The 17,550-nt window shown below is 40.2% G+C and overlaps 1 protein-coding gene across 16 annotated transcripts in view; it reads left to right on the top strand.

The window, feature by feature from the left end:
* The window catches only part of LOC118418660 (girdin-like), a 49,279-nt gene that overhangs the window by 13,907 nt on the left and 17,822 nt on the right, over positions 1–17,550 (top strand). For all 16 annotated transcript variants that reach the window (XM_035824683.1, XM_035824702.1, XM_035824736.1 and 13 more), the window contains exons 4-9: positions 9,697–9,766; positions 10,209–10,267; positions 11,136–11,219; positions 12,304–12,444; positions 12,683–13,090; positions 13,659–13,805. In XM_035824683.1, the coding sequence (XP_035680576.1) occupies positions 9,697–9,766; positions 10,209–10,267; positions 11,136–11,219; positions 12,304–12,444; positions 12,683–13,090; positions 13,659–13,805 (909 nt within the window). The remainder of the gene's footprint in view (positions 1–9,696; positions 9,767–10,208; positions 10,268–11,135; positions 11,220–12,303; positions 12,445–12,682; positions 13,091–13,658; positions 13,806–17,550) is intronic.

The following is a 17,550-nucleotide window of genomic DNA, read 5'->3' as shown; positions in this document are numbered from 1 at the left end:
TTTCTGTGAGGAAATACAATCAATTCTTTCTGACACATTTCTAGAGCAAGAACGGGTCGCGTTCCCAAATTTCCTGTTCTAAATTTTGCGTGTGCCGCCCTGCTTTTGCGCCAAAAAATGTAAAAAGTGTAGCGAGTGTGCCTTGCCGCGAGTTATCAGTGGGGTGGGACCCCTCCCCGGAACAGCCAGTTCCCGGGGAATGTCCCGTATTTGGGGATCGGGGTTGACCAACAGGCAGTTACTAGTAGTTGCGTAATTTTTATTTCAGCGCGGGAAATAGAATCAATTCTTTCCGACATAATTTTGGAACAATAGCGGGTCGCGTTCCCAAAATTCCTGTTCTAAATTTGAAGCTCTTTGGCTCGGCAACGTAAGTTACAAACCATCGTAAGTTTGTATGTAAAACCCGGGCGTCAGGCAAGCCTCGCAAAGTGACCCCGCCCATAAACCGCCAGGGCAGTGTCGGCAGTGTTAGTGGGATCCTTCGCCGACTTTGTCAAAGGGCCGCCGGCTATCAATCAAACGCGGATGTTGATTAGAGTTTCAAACAGTCATGGTGCCGTACAGCGAAATTCATGCTTCGTGAATACATTCCTTGGACTTTCTTTCCCACAGCGGTGCTTCTACAAAATATCTATTAGACTGTAACACTGAGTCCCACATGTTTTAAATAATAGAATCTGACGCGAAACAGCGGTTTTTGCCCGGTATTTTTCTTGAAACATGTCCGTGGGAATATCGTCTGACGGCGAGGCGGCGACGCAGGGATATCAAACCGTCAACATTACATAAGTCGCACGGTGGCTAACAACGCTGCGAAGATAACGTTATTAGCGCTCTAACTTGGTAAGCGCTTCAACTTCGGATGGCAACCCGGACAATATTTATCAAGTACTGTTGAGCTGAGTAAAGTTTGTTGTTTATGAGTTTTTAGTTGTCTTTGAAGCTTTTATCCGAAATATTGTTACGTCAAACTGCTGAAGAAAAGTTAAGTGACTGCTACGATGTTCGTAGATATGGCCCTAAAAACTGATAAAATAAGCCTTCTCAATAGCCTAAAATGCAAGAGCTTAAGGGCTTCGCCCCCCTGGGTCCCCCCACCGGGGCGCTGCCCCTGGACCCCGCCGGGGGCCTTCGCCGGTCCCCGGACCCCTGCCCCGACGCTGTGAAAAATTTCTGGCGAGAACACTGGACTAATATATACTGCAGTGTTCCCGCCAGAATTTTTTTCGGGGGCCGCCGAAGAACGCCGAAGGCCCCGGCCCGGCAGGGTCCAGGGGCAGAGCCCCGTTGGGGGTCCCAGGGGGGCGAAGCCCGCCTGAAACTCTTGCACTTTAGGCTATTCAGAAGGCTTATTGTATCAGTTTTTAGGGGCATTTCTGTAATAATCACAGCAGTCACTTAACTTCTCTGCAGGAGTTTAGCGTAAAAGTATTTCAGGTCAAACCGTCAAAGGCAAATAAAAACAAACTTTAACGTTAATGACTTCAACAGTACTTATAACTTTTGTCCGGTTTGCCATCCGAAGTTGAATCGCTATCGATGGTATTTTCGATGCACTCGGAACCTTCTAAAAACGTACGGAGCTAACGGTTAGCTCCGTACGTTTTTAGAAGGTTCCGTTTATCACGGAATTGCTGTTGTTTCAGAAATCTCACGGACTTATGCTTACAAACATTCCTAACTTGTGTTTCTTCTTCTTTCTTTCTTTCTCCTGTCAAATTTTCAAAGCGAATCATCTCCGTCGTTCCTGGATCCGGACCGAATGACCTGAAATTTTGCACAATGCATATGGTAGAGTGGACCAATACCTAAAAGTTTGGTACAGGCGTGCATGGAGTATTTATTTAAAGAACCCAATTTTCATTTTTGGCGTATATCACTTCAAAATGACCCATTTCGGGGTTTTACGGGAGGTGTTTTGGCCATTCTCGACGTTTAGTGCGTTCCATATATGGCAAACAAAGCAATAACTCCCGCCCTGGGCGACAGGTGACAGGTGTCAGTCTGCTAATTAATTGAATTGTGCCGCCAGCCAATCAGCGAAGAGAAAGGAACACTTCGTCGGCAATGACGCAACATTTGATTGTCATGTTTATATGTAGACGGAACCATTCATATTTGAGAGGATTTTGTAATTTATGTTACTCCATAAAAGGTTACTGCAAAGAAAATAGGAATATAATATGTGACCATTATTTTGAAAACAGCAATTACAAATATACACAAAATATATATACGGAAAGAAACTTTTAGGTTTGAGATTTTTATGCAGACCTTCTTGAAGATTCCACCCCGGACTCGTCCATTTTTAATTTTACATTTACGTCGCAGACTCCCGCAGCAACTGCATTTAGTCTGCAGTTTTCTGCGCATTTTACGTCAGCTTTTACCCAGTTTCGGTTGTCATCGGTAGCAGAATATCTTTAGGTGAGAAATGGCTAGCCTTACATTGTTCACTCCGTTGTTAATGTACATTGAAAGGTGTTTTCGTTTGTGAAATACGTCAAAACAACGTTATATGAGAACTGTGGAACGCTGGTACCGCAGGCAAGTGCTGACAAGCTACTGCCGTCGTTGTGTATCTCCGTTTGTTGTCAAAAACATGCATGAACTGATAACGTTAGTAGGCGAAATCAGTTTTCCTTGGGAAAGGGCAAAAGATACTTCCACACGAGATGTCATGGTGTTTTCTGCTTCATTTCTGTTTTTTGACGGTAACTAGTTATCTTTATTTTGATCGTGACGACGTCCACATACTAGTATTTTTCTGTGGGGAGGGGGGGGGGGTCAAATATATTATGCTGCTTATTGTGTAACAGTGGGGTTTAAGCGCTGCCAAACTGACCACGTCAGTTGCTCTAGAGCTTTTGGTGTTGTGGTTGGCACGTTCGATTTGTAATCCGCCGACCCATGTCAATCCTTTTTGATCCTTGATGTCGGCCTTGGTAGTAGTTCATTTCGAGAAGTTACTGTTAGAATGTTCAATTTTTGCGAAGGAGTGATTTGGAACAGTTCAATTTTGCATGGGAACGGGTATGGCTGAAATATGCTGTATTTGCTCTCAAGCAAATGTCGGCCTTTCTAGTTTCCTCATAAGATTTTGTTGGTAAAGGCAGTATATACACAAAAAAGTAATGTTTTAACCATAGGAATTGAGGTCCTTTTCTATCAGTTTTCATATGATGTTGCCCTCCTCCCTCCTCCTACATACTACCACACACTACCATGTCATCACCATCTTTGGAGGGCACACATTATACCTTGTTTGTGTCCCAGTAGATCTATCAGCTTTCAAAGCAATATTGATGAGGTAATGTCTCAAATGTCTGCAAATAGAGATCAGTTCGTGGGCTGATAATGAGTAATTAAAATCAAATTTTATGGAAGAAATTGTTTTTATTACACCTTATTCTTGATGATGAGGATAGACTTTAATTTGTTTTATTGATACATTTACATGTGTGTTCTGTTGTAATCTTACATTCGCAATTGAACCCAGCTTTATTTGTAGTTACCTGTGGGATTTCTGCTGCCCTAGTCAAGCCCCAGTGGTGACCCAGTCAGGCTGGGAGAGGGTCAGAAAGGTCCCCTGGACCCTGTTGGAACTGGCCGAGAATGGGCATAGATTAGTGTCAGGTAGCTCCGTCCTCCCTGAATGGACAGCAGCCTTGAAAGGTTTGAACACAAAGGGGAAGTACGGCACAAAAAGCCCCTAACTCATTTATTTTGTCGGAGTTATCAGTGACGTACACACACTTCCTGTAGGTCAGTCCACGGTATTGATACACGTAAACTGATTTCAGAATTTTGATAGCGTTTAATGTCCTCCATTATCTGAAGATACCATTGAGAGAAAATTGCTGTTTAGGACACGAAGAAAAGTCTTGGAGCTAGGGAGAGCCGCGTGTGTTGGCAGTATTTATTTTGCTGATTAGAGGCTGGGAAAAGCTTTTTGGTAACAACAGGTACAGGTGGACAAAACGTCTCCCACTGTAATCCCGTCACTCTGAAGGGTTTACAGCCCACTTTATCAATGGTGACGCAGGGTGCTTTTATCGTCTGTTTGCTTGTCCTGTTTTCCTTTCATTACGACTTGCATTTTTCTACAGCAGGTTCCTGAGCAGCTCAAATATTTGCCAACAAACGTGGCAGCGTTGATGTGCCATAACAACAATCCCCGCCGCGCCATTCTTCAGCACAAGTGCCCTTCTCCACATTCTCGCCACCCCCTCCTGAAGAGGGGGTGTTGGACAATAGTCACACGTACTCTAGCGAGTTGTTCATTGCAAAGCCGGTGGTAGGATTGAAGGTCAATGTGATTCTCAAACTTTTACAACTGGCAGGGGTCATGGGGAGGGTAGGAGCTGGGCTGTATGCAAACAGACGTGTTTGGCTGCACCTGAGCAAAACATGGCCAAAGGTCCCCAAGTCCTACATGTTGTATACAAATTGGGAAGCCAGCATGTTCCATGCATCCTACTTTTTATGGCATTTTACTAACCATGAAATGAAATTGTCACTTAATTGTTGGGTGATAGATGTGTAATGATGTACTATGACATGTTCTGGAGTATTCTGGGCCCAGTGTACAAACAAGGAGAGCAGTACTGTCCTTCAGTCACGTAAGCAGACCACATGGCTCCCTGGTGTAAAACACTTAAAAGGCCATAAAGACTGAGAAGCCTGAAGAATGGATTGTATTTTTGGATCATTATTGCAACATAATACCTGCAAGAGGTTTATCCTAAACCCACCATAGCTTCATGGCACTCTACGCTAATGGTTTCCTTATACCCTGTGGTTTTGCATAAAAGGTACAAATGTACATGAAAGGCCATCTACGGTTTCAATGTTGCACATGTAACTCAGCCGTTTTAATAATACAGTAATTCAGTTAATTTTGTGTGATGGCAAAAATGATTGTCACTATGAAATTCTGTTAATAGGTATACTAATCAGCATGTGTCCTGGTTAGTGATAGAGTTGAAAGATGTTGTCTTCCTTGCACCTCAACCATGAAGAAATACAGATACTGGCCTGTCTGGTTACCTGGATACAAATGTCTCCTGTGAATAGACCAGGTGTACAGTAACCATGGAAGTAGAACTTCCCTTATCTAGTATTACCTCTCGCCTTAGGTAACAAGATAGCCGTTCGTGGACAGGTATTCAACCAACCAAGTAGAGCAATTTGTAGGAACTGGAGAATCACAAAGCATAGATGCAGATTACTGTTCTTCTGGGTGCTGGTGGTCAACATTGTGTAGTAATAGCTAGCTGTTTCCACTTGAGGCTGTAACTACTGAGCGACAACTGAGTGATCAAAGATTTTTCAATCTTTTAACGAGAAAGGCCAACTAATTTTTGTAGTCTTTTATAAATCAACTTTTAGTTTAACACTCAGCATCATATTCTGTTCACAAAATCATGGGCCACAAAATCTTACTTTGATTGCTCAAGTTTATGGTAATTGGTAGTTGTCGTTAAAAGGAAAAATGTAAGATGCAAAAGTACTGTACTTAATAGCCCCTCTTGATATGACTATGAGGTACAATGTACATAGTATAGCCCCAAATTCATTGTACAGTACACCTGTAAAATGTAGAATGAATGAGTCAAATATGTGACTGATTATATGTGCATGTCAGAAGGTTATCTCAATAGGAATGAACTAGGGAATGGCTTTTAAGCAATACTCTTTTTAGACAAGCCTTGTATGATTTGAACAAGCCTAACTATATTGCAGGTCATGAACCCTTTTAAAAGTCATAGCAAACAGGAAATGACATCATTCAATAAATCATGCCTAAGATTACATTACGTTTACAGAACATATTAATGTTCATCTAAAAAGCATTACTTCAAATAAGTATTTATAGGATGGCATAATGGAAAGGAAAAATGCTGTTGATTTCAAAGAATACATCAGTGTCTCTATTTTTAGTGAAAATCACAGCAGGTGACTTTTTAGTGGTACCCCAGGAAGGAAGCCATTATGTGTGATTAGCACAGGTTACAGGCATGAAGGTCTGTGTGGCATTGATGTCATAGTGCAGGGTACACAGTGAAGTGATGACGTATATGCAAGCATAAGGATGACTTGCTCCTTACAATACTGCAAGGGACTTCCTGTATTGCATTGGTAACTGTGCTTTGTCGCCTTTTCAGTAGTAGTTTTCTTGGGTATGCAACCATATTTTTCTTCTCTACAGACTGCCTGTTGTCTTCATCAGGGCAAAGTAAACTTGTCCTATTGTGATGCAATATTATTACGACAACGATATGACTACTGTTACTCCTCCTTGCGGCAATGTATTTTCACAGTGAAACAACTAAACATCCTTTTAATTTCGGTAATCATGGCTGGGAGTTTGTTTAGTCCCTCTTTATTTGAAGTTGGTTACAAAGTTATTGGAACAAACATTTACAAAGAAACAGGAATAAAGTACAGATTTGCACACAAACATTACTACAACCCTCATGACGTGCTTTTCACTGATCCATGAGGTTTTCCAGATGTTTTAAATACTTGTGGTAAAACTCAGTTTAAGTTTTGCGAGATCATAGGACTGTCACATAAGTGTACATGTATGCACAGACATGCAGGCATCTGCCCTGACTCAGGTTAAAAGAGCTGGATTGTATATACATGTACATTCAAGGAGGTAATTTGTTAGGGACAGAAGCAACCCATTTCATACTGTACAACGTTGTATCATTGTAGCTACCAGTGATAACTCACAGCATGATTGCAGAAGTGTGGAAAGCCTCCACAGTCAAGGGGCTTTAAACACTCCTTAGTGTGATGTTTTACAAGGACCATGTACTTGCTTAGATTTATCTCTCTATAACTTACAAGGGAAAGTGTGGATGTGAAACTAGACTTGTTTACAAAACTGTCTGAGGATAAATGGTAACGGTTCAGTTGCCTGGGTAAGGCGACTGGAGACACCGACTGTAGATAGACAGGATATCCTGGGCTGCCTCTGACACACCTGGTGATTATACCTGAAGAAAGACACTCAGTCATCTGTCACAGGAACGATGGAAGAGGTAAACTATGAAACAGAGTCAGGGCAGGCCGCTATTGTCCAATTCTGTTCCAGCGATAAGGTATGCCAATACGCTAGGATTCCAGGTAACAATATTAGGTTTGTGACCAAGCATGATTGTACAGCATTATCTACTTAAGCATCTGAGCCTCAGGTGTATAAAGGTCTTGATAAAAGTGCAACTGTCATCAACTGTCAGCTCTGACAAAGGAAAAGTACTGTAGCCTTTTCGGTTGCCCTTTACACACGTCCTAGATGGTGTCAGTTGGAAATGCCATGCAACGTGGCATCATTAGAAGGGCTTTATATAGTTACTAGTATTTGTCAACTACATCAACTCAAATTTGTTAAGGGCAGTACAGGGATATATATTTGACGGAGACAAGTTATTTTTGAGGTTTTTGATGTGAAAATAGTTTGATATTATTTTTAAGACATGAACGTGCTGTCCTAATATGGAATTGCATAGTTCAACCCTGGGAAATCCGATGAGTAATCCCTGGAAAATTACAAGATAACGAAATCTCTTTATCGGCCTGGAAAACTGAAGGATTGAGTAATTTTGGGAGAAATTATAGCAGCAATGATTGTGTGTGGCTTGAAGGTGAAGAAAGGCAGACCAGATTGATTTGTTATTTTGACTTGTGAAATCTGCTCAGGTCATCCGCTGATAAACTTGTGGCATCTGAATTATTCAGATCAGAGTAAATCTAAGTCAGGTGTTGATTTATGTGTCAATCTATATCAATGTATAGAACCTAACCCATTGGCAGAGACTTATAGATATGACAAGTACTCACAGCCCTTGGTACACTTGAGTTTGAGAGGAATACTATGCCAGAGGACATGGTGTTGTCTGGCATTTTTCACATGCTTATGGAGCTGCTTTCCTCTAATGTAATATTCCTTGCACTCAGCCATGTGAAAATGCATCCCCCACTTGGAGCATTCCCCTGACCAAAGGACATGCCCCTGATAACTCCCATAGCAGCAGCATATTTCAACACACTCTCCCAGATGGGATGTGACCTGCTGGAAATGAAAGTGCCCTCCCCATATCTTTTACCACTAGACTCCTATGTTATCTATAGGCTTGTGTAATGTAGATGCCCACTTTTGGGATGAAGGACTCCGAAAGGACTTGTTTGGAAGCATGATAGGTATGATTTCAATGTTTCATACTCAAAGAGGAATTGAGAAGGGTTTGGAAGAAAAGAGTAAATAACATAAGTTATGGACTTATGGTAGAAAAAAAACTCAGCAAAGACCCATGTTTACCATTTCATGTATATGAGGTTGACTTTTCCCTAATTTGTCCACATTAGTTCTTGTCAGTATTTGGTGTTGTTGATAGGCCATGGTAATGCCATTTGCACCCTTGGAGTCAGTGGAAAATGTCAACCATGAAGGTTATTAAAGAATTTAGTAGGCTATGCCATGACGGTGTTATCGTTAAGTTTGTAGCAATTTGGGGGTGAACGTTAGCTAAAGCAATGCAGTCACGTTATAGAATAAAGGTGATACAATTGTTGACCTAGAATTTACCCCACATACTGAAAGCATTCCTAGAGTGCCAGGAAACTTTAATACAACTCTTCCTCTATTTCTAGTCAAAAGGAAAATATATTTATTGGCTGTATACATATATAGATAGAGACCATTGATAGATTAGATAGAAAGAATTCCTTTGATATTGGGCTGAATACATGTGGTCTTTGGTTCTTAATTTTATAAAGTATATGTGATGCAATCTCCTGAGTTGTAGTAACTTTGTAGTACAAAGACAAAAACTGAAAGCTGTAAAAATACTGATATAGTATAAAACTTGATCTCATTGTAGCCAATACAAATTCAGGAAAGATTTTTTAGCAAATGTTTAAGTCAAAAACTATTTGTTATTTACATTTTCAGTGCATTGTTGAAATGGCTGGGTTAGCAGCAGTAGCATAAAGGTAGAGAAAACAACATTAGCAAAGTCTTCAGTTCCCTCAGGCAGAGAAACAAATTTCATGCTTACTTAAACAAAGTGCCTGTCCTTGTGCAGGGGCATGATGTGGAAAATGTGGTAAATCTTACACAGGTGGTATTTTAATTTCGTTGCACTAAAAGTTGATGCAAGTTCAACCAACTTATAGTCAGTAGATTTACTTAAATCTAGTGCCATAGGATGTTTACGCTCTGTAGTTCTTTGGAAATAAAGTGAACATAGCAAATAATCACATGTCAATCTCATATGTTAATCAGACATTTATTGGAATGTATCCCTGCAGCAGGTAAATGATCGAAATCATCCTTTTAGCCAAGACAACTCTTTGTCATATTGGATGTTTCATTCAAAGACAAGATTGCAACTAAATCATAACATTTGAGGGCAGGGACAACATTGCACAGGAGTTGCAATTTTGTTACATATTATAGATTTAACTGACATTTAATGTTGACATGCCTTTACAACAAAGTCTTATTATATTCGAATATTCAGGAACCAAAGCAGCATATTTACCTTACTACTGTTCATTGACCCCACAGTCCCAGAGGGTTACAGGAGGTCAGTTGTTGAGATAGGGTACTGTTGACCCCTTGTCTACTGCCTGGAGGACATTGATCTGTTTAGTAAACCAATTGTTATTGATCTATTGCAGGATGTTCTTCAGCAGCTGATTGTGATGAAGCTCCCTGACATCATTGCTATTGGCAAGGAGCCTGAAGGAGGTAATAAATAAAGTACTACATAGTTTTAACTCTAGAAAGTGAAATGAAGAAGCAGTAAACCTAAAATGGTGTAACTAATTTAAAACAGTAACAAATTAACCTGTTAGAAAGTTGAATTTCAATCATAATGATTTAACGCCAAAAAGCAGTTACTCAAACAACTGGATATGATTTTGGAATGATTTAACTCTTGAGTGGTTTCTTTATGCACAAAAGCATTTCTAGAACACTTGCAGTTAGCACGAACGAAGTATTGATATAGTGCTGAATATTTAAAAAACAAATGCTTTGTATAGCATTGTCAATGAAGTCTTGAATGTGACCTTCATTTCCAACATTTTGTCAACTTATGACTTAATGTTTTTCAAATATTTTTCCAACAAAATTGTGATAAGGGCACTATGTCTTGTATTTTGATGATCCTTGTTTCCCTTCTGTACAGAACAATGTATCCATGAGCTGAGAAAGATACTGCTATTAGTGCTGGGATGTGCAGTACAGGTAGGAATAGGAACCATTCTTTCCTATATAGATAAATAGATTGTTTAGGAATGCTTTTCTTCTCCATCCAGCCTGGTGTTTGAAACTCTGAATAAAGAGTAAGACAAATTGCAGTTTAGTTTATGAATCAGAAACCACTGGGGTTATGATGATTATCATTGAATGAAGGAATTTCCTGAAATGGGGTTTCAACATTTTATCAATTCTCAAAATTGAGGGCAACCCCAAAAGAAATAGTCTAGAGACCAAACCCCAACTTTAGATATATCTGACTTCACAATAGATATTTTTGAGGTCGGTCCGGGGTCTAGTTATCAGGCTACAAAAGAAAGGGCCTGGTAAAAACAGCATCTTTTGCCCTCTCTATTTTTTGTGTCTTCTTTTTATTTTTGGGGGTAAAAATATATTTATATCACCAAGGACTTTTAAGTCCTTTTGATGTGACAATTTAAAGATAAAGAAAACTGAGCACTCCTTGTTCCTCTTGAATTCCCCATCACACAATAGCCTCCAAGGATTAGTCCCCAATCTTTTCAACTGAATAGAATGAAAGGAAGCCCACACATGCTCATGTCCATATGAAAGACTTTGTTTTATGTGCATGCAAACTGCTACAAACACAAGCCCTGTTCCTGCTTCCAAGAAGTGGAAGTCATGGAATCAATAAGAATGTATTTAAACCTGTCGGGCAACTGTTTTTATAATTTTTTTGTCGCAATGAAAGTAAGGACAGTGTTAATTGTTCTTTAAAAAATAGTATGCTTTAAATGTAATGGGATATGATTTTATTTGTTGCAATGTCTTGTAAACATTTTATGACACATTCAATGACATGAATCATACTTGGTTTTCTTTTACCCTATTACAGTGTGAAAAGAAGGAGGTCTTCATTGAGAAAATCAAGGAGCTAGACCTGGATGTACAACATGCCATGGTTGGACACATTCAAGAGGTAGGTTTCGTTGCTTGCTACTTCATTTGCATCCACCATGTATCCCCTGATTTGTAAGTTCAGCTGCCCTATCAGGAAGGCAGTGTGGGCTGTAGCTGGTATTTATTCTCCACTTTAGGGTAACTCCCACTCATTACCTATAACTGTTACCAAGTTCAGCTGACACATGCAGAGGTGTAGGCGGAAAAGTTGGTGCATAGTTTATAGCTTGGGCACTGTAAAAGGGGAAATATTTGCATGGATTTAATTTTGCAGGAAGAAGAAAAAATGGTTTATATTTATAAGGTCGTTGTGCAAACAAGTGGGTAGGCAAGCAGAAGGCAGAACAAAAATTTACACAGCGGTTTTAAGTTTATGGTAAAGAGGTCTGCAAAAATGAAATCTGTAATTGCAAACATTAACCATTTTAGAGTAGATATTTACACTGTTTCCTATGAGAATAGATTAGAATTTTGATATGATCAGTAAGTAGTGCTGTAGAGCCTATGCAAACAGAATTAGGCTCTGAAACTGTATGCCAGGAAAAGTGCCACCATAGTCTTCTAGAGTACTAATATAGTGGATTAGGTGTGTAACCTTGTAAGATACAGTTTTATTACAAAATTTATTATGTTACAAGTGAACTTGTGTTTTATCAAAGCATTCAATTGTTATTAGCTAATGCCTATAATGACTTATGTCAGCAACATTGTATGGGTCAACTAGTTTTGCAGGATAGCTAAAATATCTGGCTATGTAAGAAGGTTGATAGTTTACAAGTCATATGGCAAGATGTCTCTGGGCATATGGCATGATGTCTCTGGAGCTTGTGCCAAATACTCTGTTAACTCTCCTACAATAAATAACAGTCAAATAAATTAAGTCAGTTGTATGGGGCTTCTTATAAATATGAATGGTTCCCTCCTGCAAGATTGGCTAAGGGGATTTGATGTTGTTGACAGTTACAGACCCTTCAAACATACCTCATTAGAATGTTACTCAATGAACTACTAGTATAAGCAAATTGGCAAGAGATACATGCATGTTCTGCATTGTAAGCTTTCTCCTGAAAGCTGATATCTCACAGTGACATTTCTCTTTGCAGATAACGGACAACACAGACAACATCTTCTGTACCCAGTGGAGCGAGCTGACAGAGATCCCTCCTGAGGAGTTGGATGGTCTGTCAAGGAACATGTTCTACCATCTCAAGAGGCTGGTCAATGAGAGGGACGACTACTGTGAGGTAAGATCCAATCTGCTGGAGTTAACTTCTGTTATGCTAGATGTATTGTAAAGGGTTTTTCATATATACACCTTTGTTTCCTTTCCTCTGAAATAGCATATAGATATGTATCTAGGTGAATAGATCTACAAAACAGCCACTATCAGGGAAAATAGAGTTGACGTTTTTATATCATGGGGCCCGATGCTACATGTTAAGACCAGGTTTAAGACATTAAACATCCCCGTATTTCCCACAGGCACTTGCAGAGATCACACAGGAGAGGGACTACTACCAGCATGCTCAGCAGGAGGCAAGCAAACAGGCACAGTCTCCAGTTGCACCCGGGCAGCCACAGGACAAAAACCACCTGACAGTGGAACTGGCCGACACCAAGGCCCGACTGAGAAGACTCCGCCAGGAGCTGGAAGAGAAGAGCGAGCAAGTGGTGGACTTTAAGCACGAGATCGAGCAGATCAACCTCACCCTGCAGAAACTCCGGCAGGAGAACCTGGAGCTGAGTACGGACGCGCGGTCGGCGAGGGCCTACAGGGACGAGCTGGATGTGGCCAAGGAGAAGCTGAGCAAGACGGAGAAGTTTGAGTCTGAGATCCAGAGGTACAAGGAGAAGCTCAACGACTTGGACTTCTATAAGGCCCGGACTGAGGTAAGCAACCTGTCTATGCTTAACTCTTTTGGTGAGAAGGAATAGAACACTCACAAACTTTGCTCTGTAATTATCTTGCTGATATGACAGTACAAATTAAACAGTGTGATAAGAAATAGGCTTAATTAATGTTAGACAAATTTTCAAAAACTCACTGGCCCTATTGGGCAAGTACGTTTCCACTTACCCAAACTAACTTTTCACCGGCCTGAAATTTAGACACATTTCTATGCATTCTTACCTGCATCAAGGAAATTCTAAAATAGCACTTAAATCCAAAGCATGTAACAATGCTCTAACTACAAGGCTGGGCAGGCTTCTGGGAGCAAGATTTATTCAGCCTAGTATACAAATATCTACCCAAATTGCATTGGCGTTATCGGGCAAGTATAGCAGCACATGGGCCAATGGACCAATTGTCCAACCCTGCTCATTTCCTATGGCAGAATGAAAACATTTTCCTACTTGATGGGCCATTGGTTCTACCATGTCTGGCATCTCTTAGCCTGCAGCTGACCCATCAGTATATATTTCAGTGCCTGTGATGTTATATGTCTAACACCTGCAGGAACTACGAGAAGACAACAGGATCCTGCATGAGACCAAGGCCATGCTGGAGGAGCAGATGGAGTCCCTGAGGGCCAAGAAGGAGAAGTGGGTGGAGGTGGAACAGGAGAACCTCCGGATCAAGGCACAGCTGAAGGAGATGGAGGAGGTGAGTAGGGGTCAGGCTGGGAAACACTGGTGTCATTGTGCTCTACATTAAACCTTAAGTAACTGTGCATGGGGGAAGATGGTCTCATTGTGCTAAACATTAAATCTTAAGTAACTGTGCATGGGGGAAGGTGGTCTCATTGTGCACTACACTAAATCTTAAGTAACTGTGCATGGGGGAAGATGTTATGAGAGCCAAAGGAAATGGATGTCACTGTAAATGTCCAGAATGAGTTCTGAATCTAACAGGTTGTGTAGATTGAATTGTCTTTAAAAGATGTACTAAAATGTAAGTGCATGAAATTTTTATATAACTGTGGGATGAGGCACTGGAGTACTGGAGTACTTGAGGTAAAAAGTTGTTAGTAGAACATTTTTAGGCTGGAACAAATGGTTCTGACCACTAAATCATACATAGTGCAAGACCTTACCATTTACAAAACAAACACCCTCAAAGTTGGAATGTTATGAAATTACAAGTTTTTCTGTTCAAACGAATCAACTTCACACCACCAGTGTCCTGCTTTATCCTCAGCTGATCAATTTTGTGCATGACAACCCTGTAGACTCCATTATATCTAATTCAAGAGCACGTAAAAAAAAGCAAGATACTTAAATTTTAGAATAGAAACCTTGATACTGCATGGTACTGTAGAGGAACCTCAAGTTTTGATTTGTTCAGGACTTTTAAATCAGCTGAAAATCAAGGAATGTCACCCATGAAATCTATTTGCAATGGCCTTATTTTCCAATTACTGGTTGTTTCCTCTCTGAGACCAGTGGACTTGACCCTAATAACCGAAAGTGATATCCCATAGAGGATACCCTGACCTTTGAAATCTGGAGGCAATTGTCTGGTAACCCTCAGACTTTGACTGACAGTCCCACGCATCTATCCCTGCAAAACATCTCCTCAGTTACATCTGGTGTTGGAAAAGTGTCGACCAAAAAAAAAAATGGATAAACCAATGAGTCATACATATGTATATAAAGCCTTACCAGGTTCTGTGTCATACAATTGTATGTATTCTCCATATGCTGTTAGCTGTATTTACCATGGCTTGTTTAAGCTGATTGTTTTGACAAATTGACATTCATTGTGGAATATGTTGCTCACTGACTTATACTATAAGTCTTAAACCTCGCCAAATCTATAAGTTATAGATTTGGCGAGGTTGAAGATTAGTCTATATTTAGGCACCTTCCTTTATCCACCTGATAAAACAGTCTACAAGATAGGCCAACTAACTGAGGGATTGATCTGATAACTACAGATACTGTGAATACATTTACTTTTGTTTTGGTTTTAGGCGCAAGAATGAGTTCTGTAGTACAGCAGTATTACAAAACACATCTTCACAGAGAAATGATTTTGCGGCAAACATTCCAAGATTTACAGTACTGTATGTGCTGTCGGATAAGATTAATTCTGAATCTGAAATTCCCAATATATCCCAGGCATTTCAGTTTATCTGAAGAGCAGCTGTAGTGTTCCAAACCATATACTGTTATCAAAGAGGGCATGATGACATATGATTCTATTACAGAAATGCATGGGATGTTCGCAACGACAAATCGTAACATTGTTTTGTCCTAAGTCCATATTCAATCACCCTAACCTTAACTGTAACAGTACTCATTAGGGCCCAACAGAAAATGCTGAAACCTGAATCTGTTCTGAAACATATTTGTGAACGCCCTTAATCCAAGTAGTCGGGATTTAGCTTGTCTCTTACAGCACCATTACTATTATGCTGGGAATCATTATAATTATAGAACAGTCTTTAATGTCACTACTATCAAACTTGTAGTCTAGACACGCCTGATCTTATTTAATTGCCTTTCATTGCCAAGTAACCTTGTAATGTGGGTGTGGTCCAATATCAAACCTGAGAGAGTTAAATGTTTTATTTGGGTGGAGTTGAGAAACAGAGCAGACTTTGTAACTTCTGCTCTTCCTCCAATATGCTGCATTGGTGCATCAGCTATCACTTTAATTCTTTTGCTTTAAATAACTTTCCTTAGATAAACACCGTTTTATCCGAGGTCCTAGGTCCAAAAGGTCATGTTTTTCCATGCTCAGCAGGGTCCTGACTTGTGTGGATTACTGACAGATATTGTCCAGAAATGGGCTCCTGTTCAAAATGCTTCACAAGTGGCACGGACCTCTTTTGAAGTTGGTCTATAGAATTTAAGGCCCCACCCAAATGTGTATACAGCCAGGGTGTCGAGCCCACTACAGAAAGGTAGCATCAAAATGCAAGATCACGGTCTTGTGCAGTGTATGGCTTTATTTGGGAAAGTCCAAAGAAGGGGTGAGAATGGGAGAGGGTTGCTCCTCTTCATGTAGGCGTTAAAGTATATCACTTGAAAAAAAGTCTGACCCTTGGGTTCAGAAATCAAAGCGGGTACCAACTATTCTGTACATGTTGCTGAACCGTTCAGTCGGGGGCGACCTGACGACAAATGATAGCGTCCTCACTATGTACTTAGGACACTCCGGCAACAAATGTGTCAGGTGAGCGATTATTTGCGGAGGTCCTGGGTCTGTTGACAAGGTCGCTGCTGCTTGTTGACGCTCATACTGGAGAGGATGTTGTGGCAGCTAATGGGACCTTTAATCACTGCTGTATCCTGTCACCCTTTAACCTTCAGCATGCTAAGGTAGCTGTTGGACACCAAATTTGTAATGGTTATGTAGTTAGGCAGCTGGGAGAAGGTTACATTCATTACCAAACTTACACAGATCAGGTTTACACACACTAGGACTAAGTCCCCAACTAAAAGGAAAGATTCTTTTTCCTACAGTCTGTGGATTTCTGCAGAGATAACAGACGGATTGAGTTTTAAGGCTTTAAGAATTATACATACACCCAGAGAAACCCATCTAGCCAGAGGTTATTATAAAAGGCTAGCCCTGATAACTGAACAATATACCATTATCAGGGCTCGAAATTCATTTTTGGGATTAGGTGCACTGGTGCACCCAGCTTAAGAAATTGGGTGCACCAAAATATTTTTGGGTGCACCACTTAAATTGAAGTAAACCTAGTAATAAAACTTAGTTAAACAAGTACCATGAGAGACATTTTTATTATCTTTCTAACACTTAGATGTCAAGAAAATGACATATACTAGTATACTTTGATGTCTTGAAATACACAAACCTAAGAAAATATTTGGGTGCACCCTGTGCACCCACAGAAAAAGATTGGGTGCACATCTCCAATTTTGGGTGCACCTGGGTGCACATGCACCCAGTATTTCGAGCCCTGATTATACAATACAAGATCACTCTAAATGCACTTATAGACAGATGTAAAGCATGAGTGTAAAAACTTGAAGATCTTATTGCTTGTTTATTAGGTGCAGATTATGATGCATACATAGTTCAGATTAAACTGTCAGGGTTTATTTTTATCATGTGATTCATAAGGGAAATGTAATATAAAGCTGCAAATGAAATGAAGTCATATCTGTTTTATATGAAAGTGATTTATAGGAAGTTTTCTTACACCCAGCTGCTAGAAAATACATGTGTATGTGGGGGAGGCCTAACAAGATATTTCATAAGTCATATTATCTGGGACTCATATCAGTATTCAATATATTCTATGTTAATCTTGACAGCTGTTTAAGATCAGTTTAGGGGGTATACATCAATCATAGGTTAAAGAGCATATTAGTATAGCATATTCTATATCCTAGCATGTGTAAAAGGAGAAGGAGGTCAGGTCCAAAGGGAT

Source organism: Branchiostoma floridae, chromosome 1 (genome assembly GCF_000003815.2).
Source record: "Branchiostoma floridae strain S238N-H82 chromosome 1, Bfl_VNyyK, whole genome shotgun sequence".
In the NCBI taxonomy this organism is placed as follows: Eukaryota; Metazoa; Chordata; class Leptocardii; order Amphioxiformes; family Branchiostomatidae; genus Branchiostoma; species Branchiostoma floridae.
Note: the sequence above shows the minus strand (reverse complement) of the source record. Positions and strands in the feature narration are given on the sequence as shown.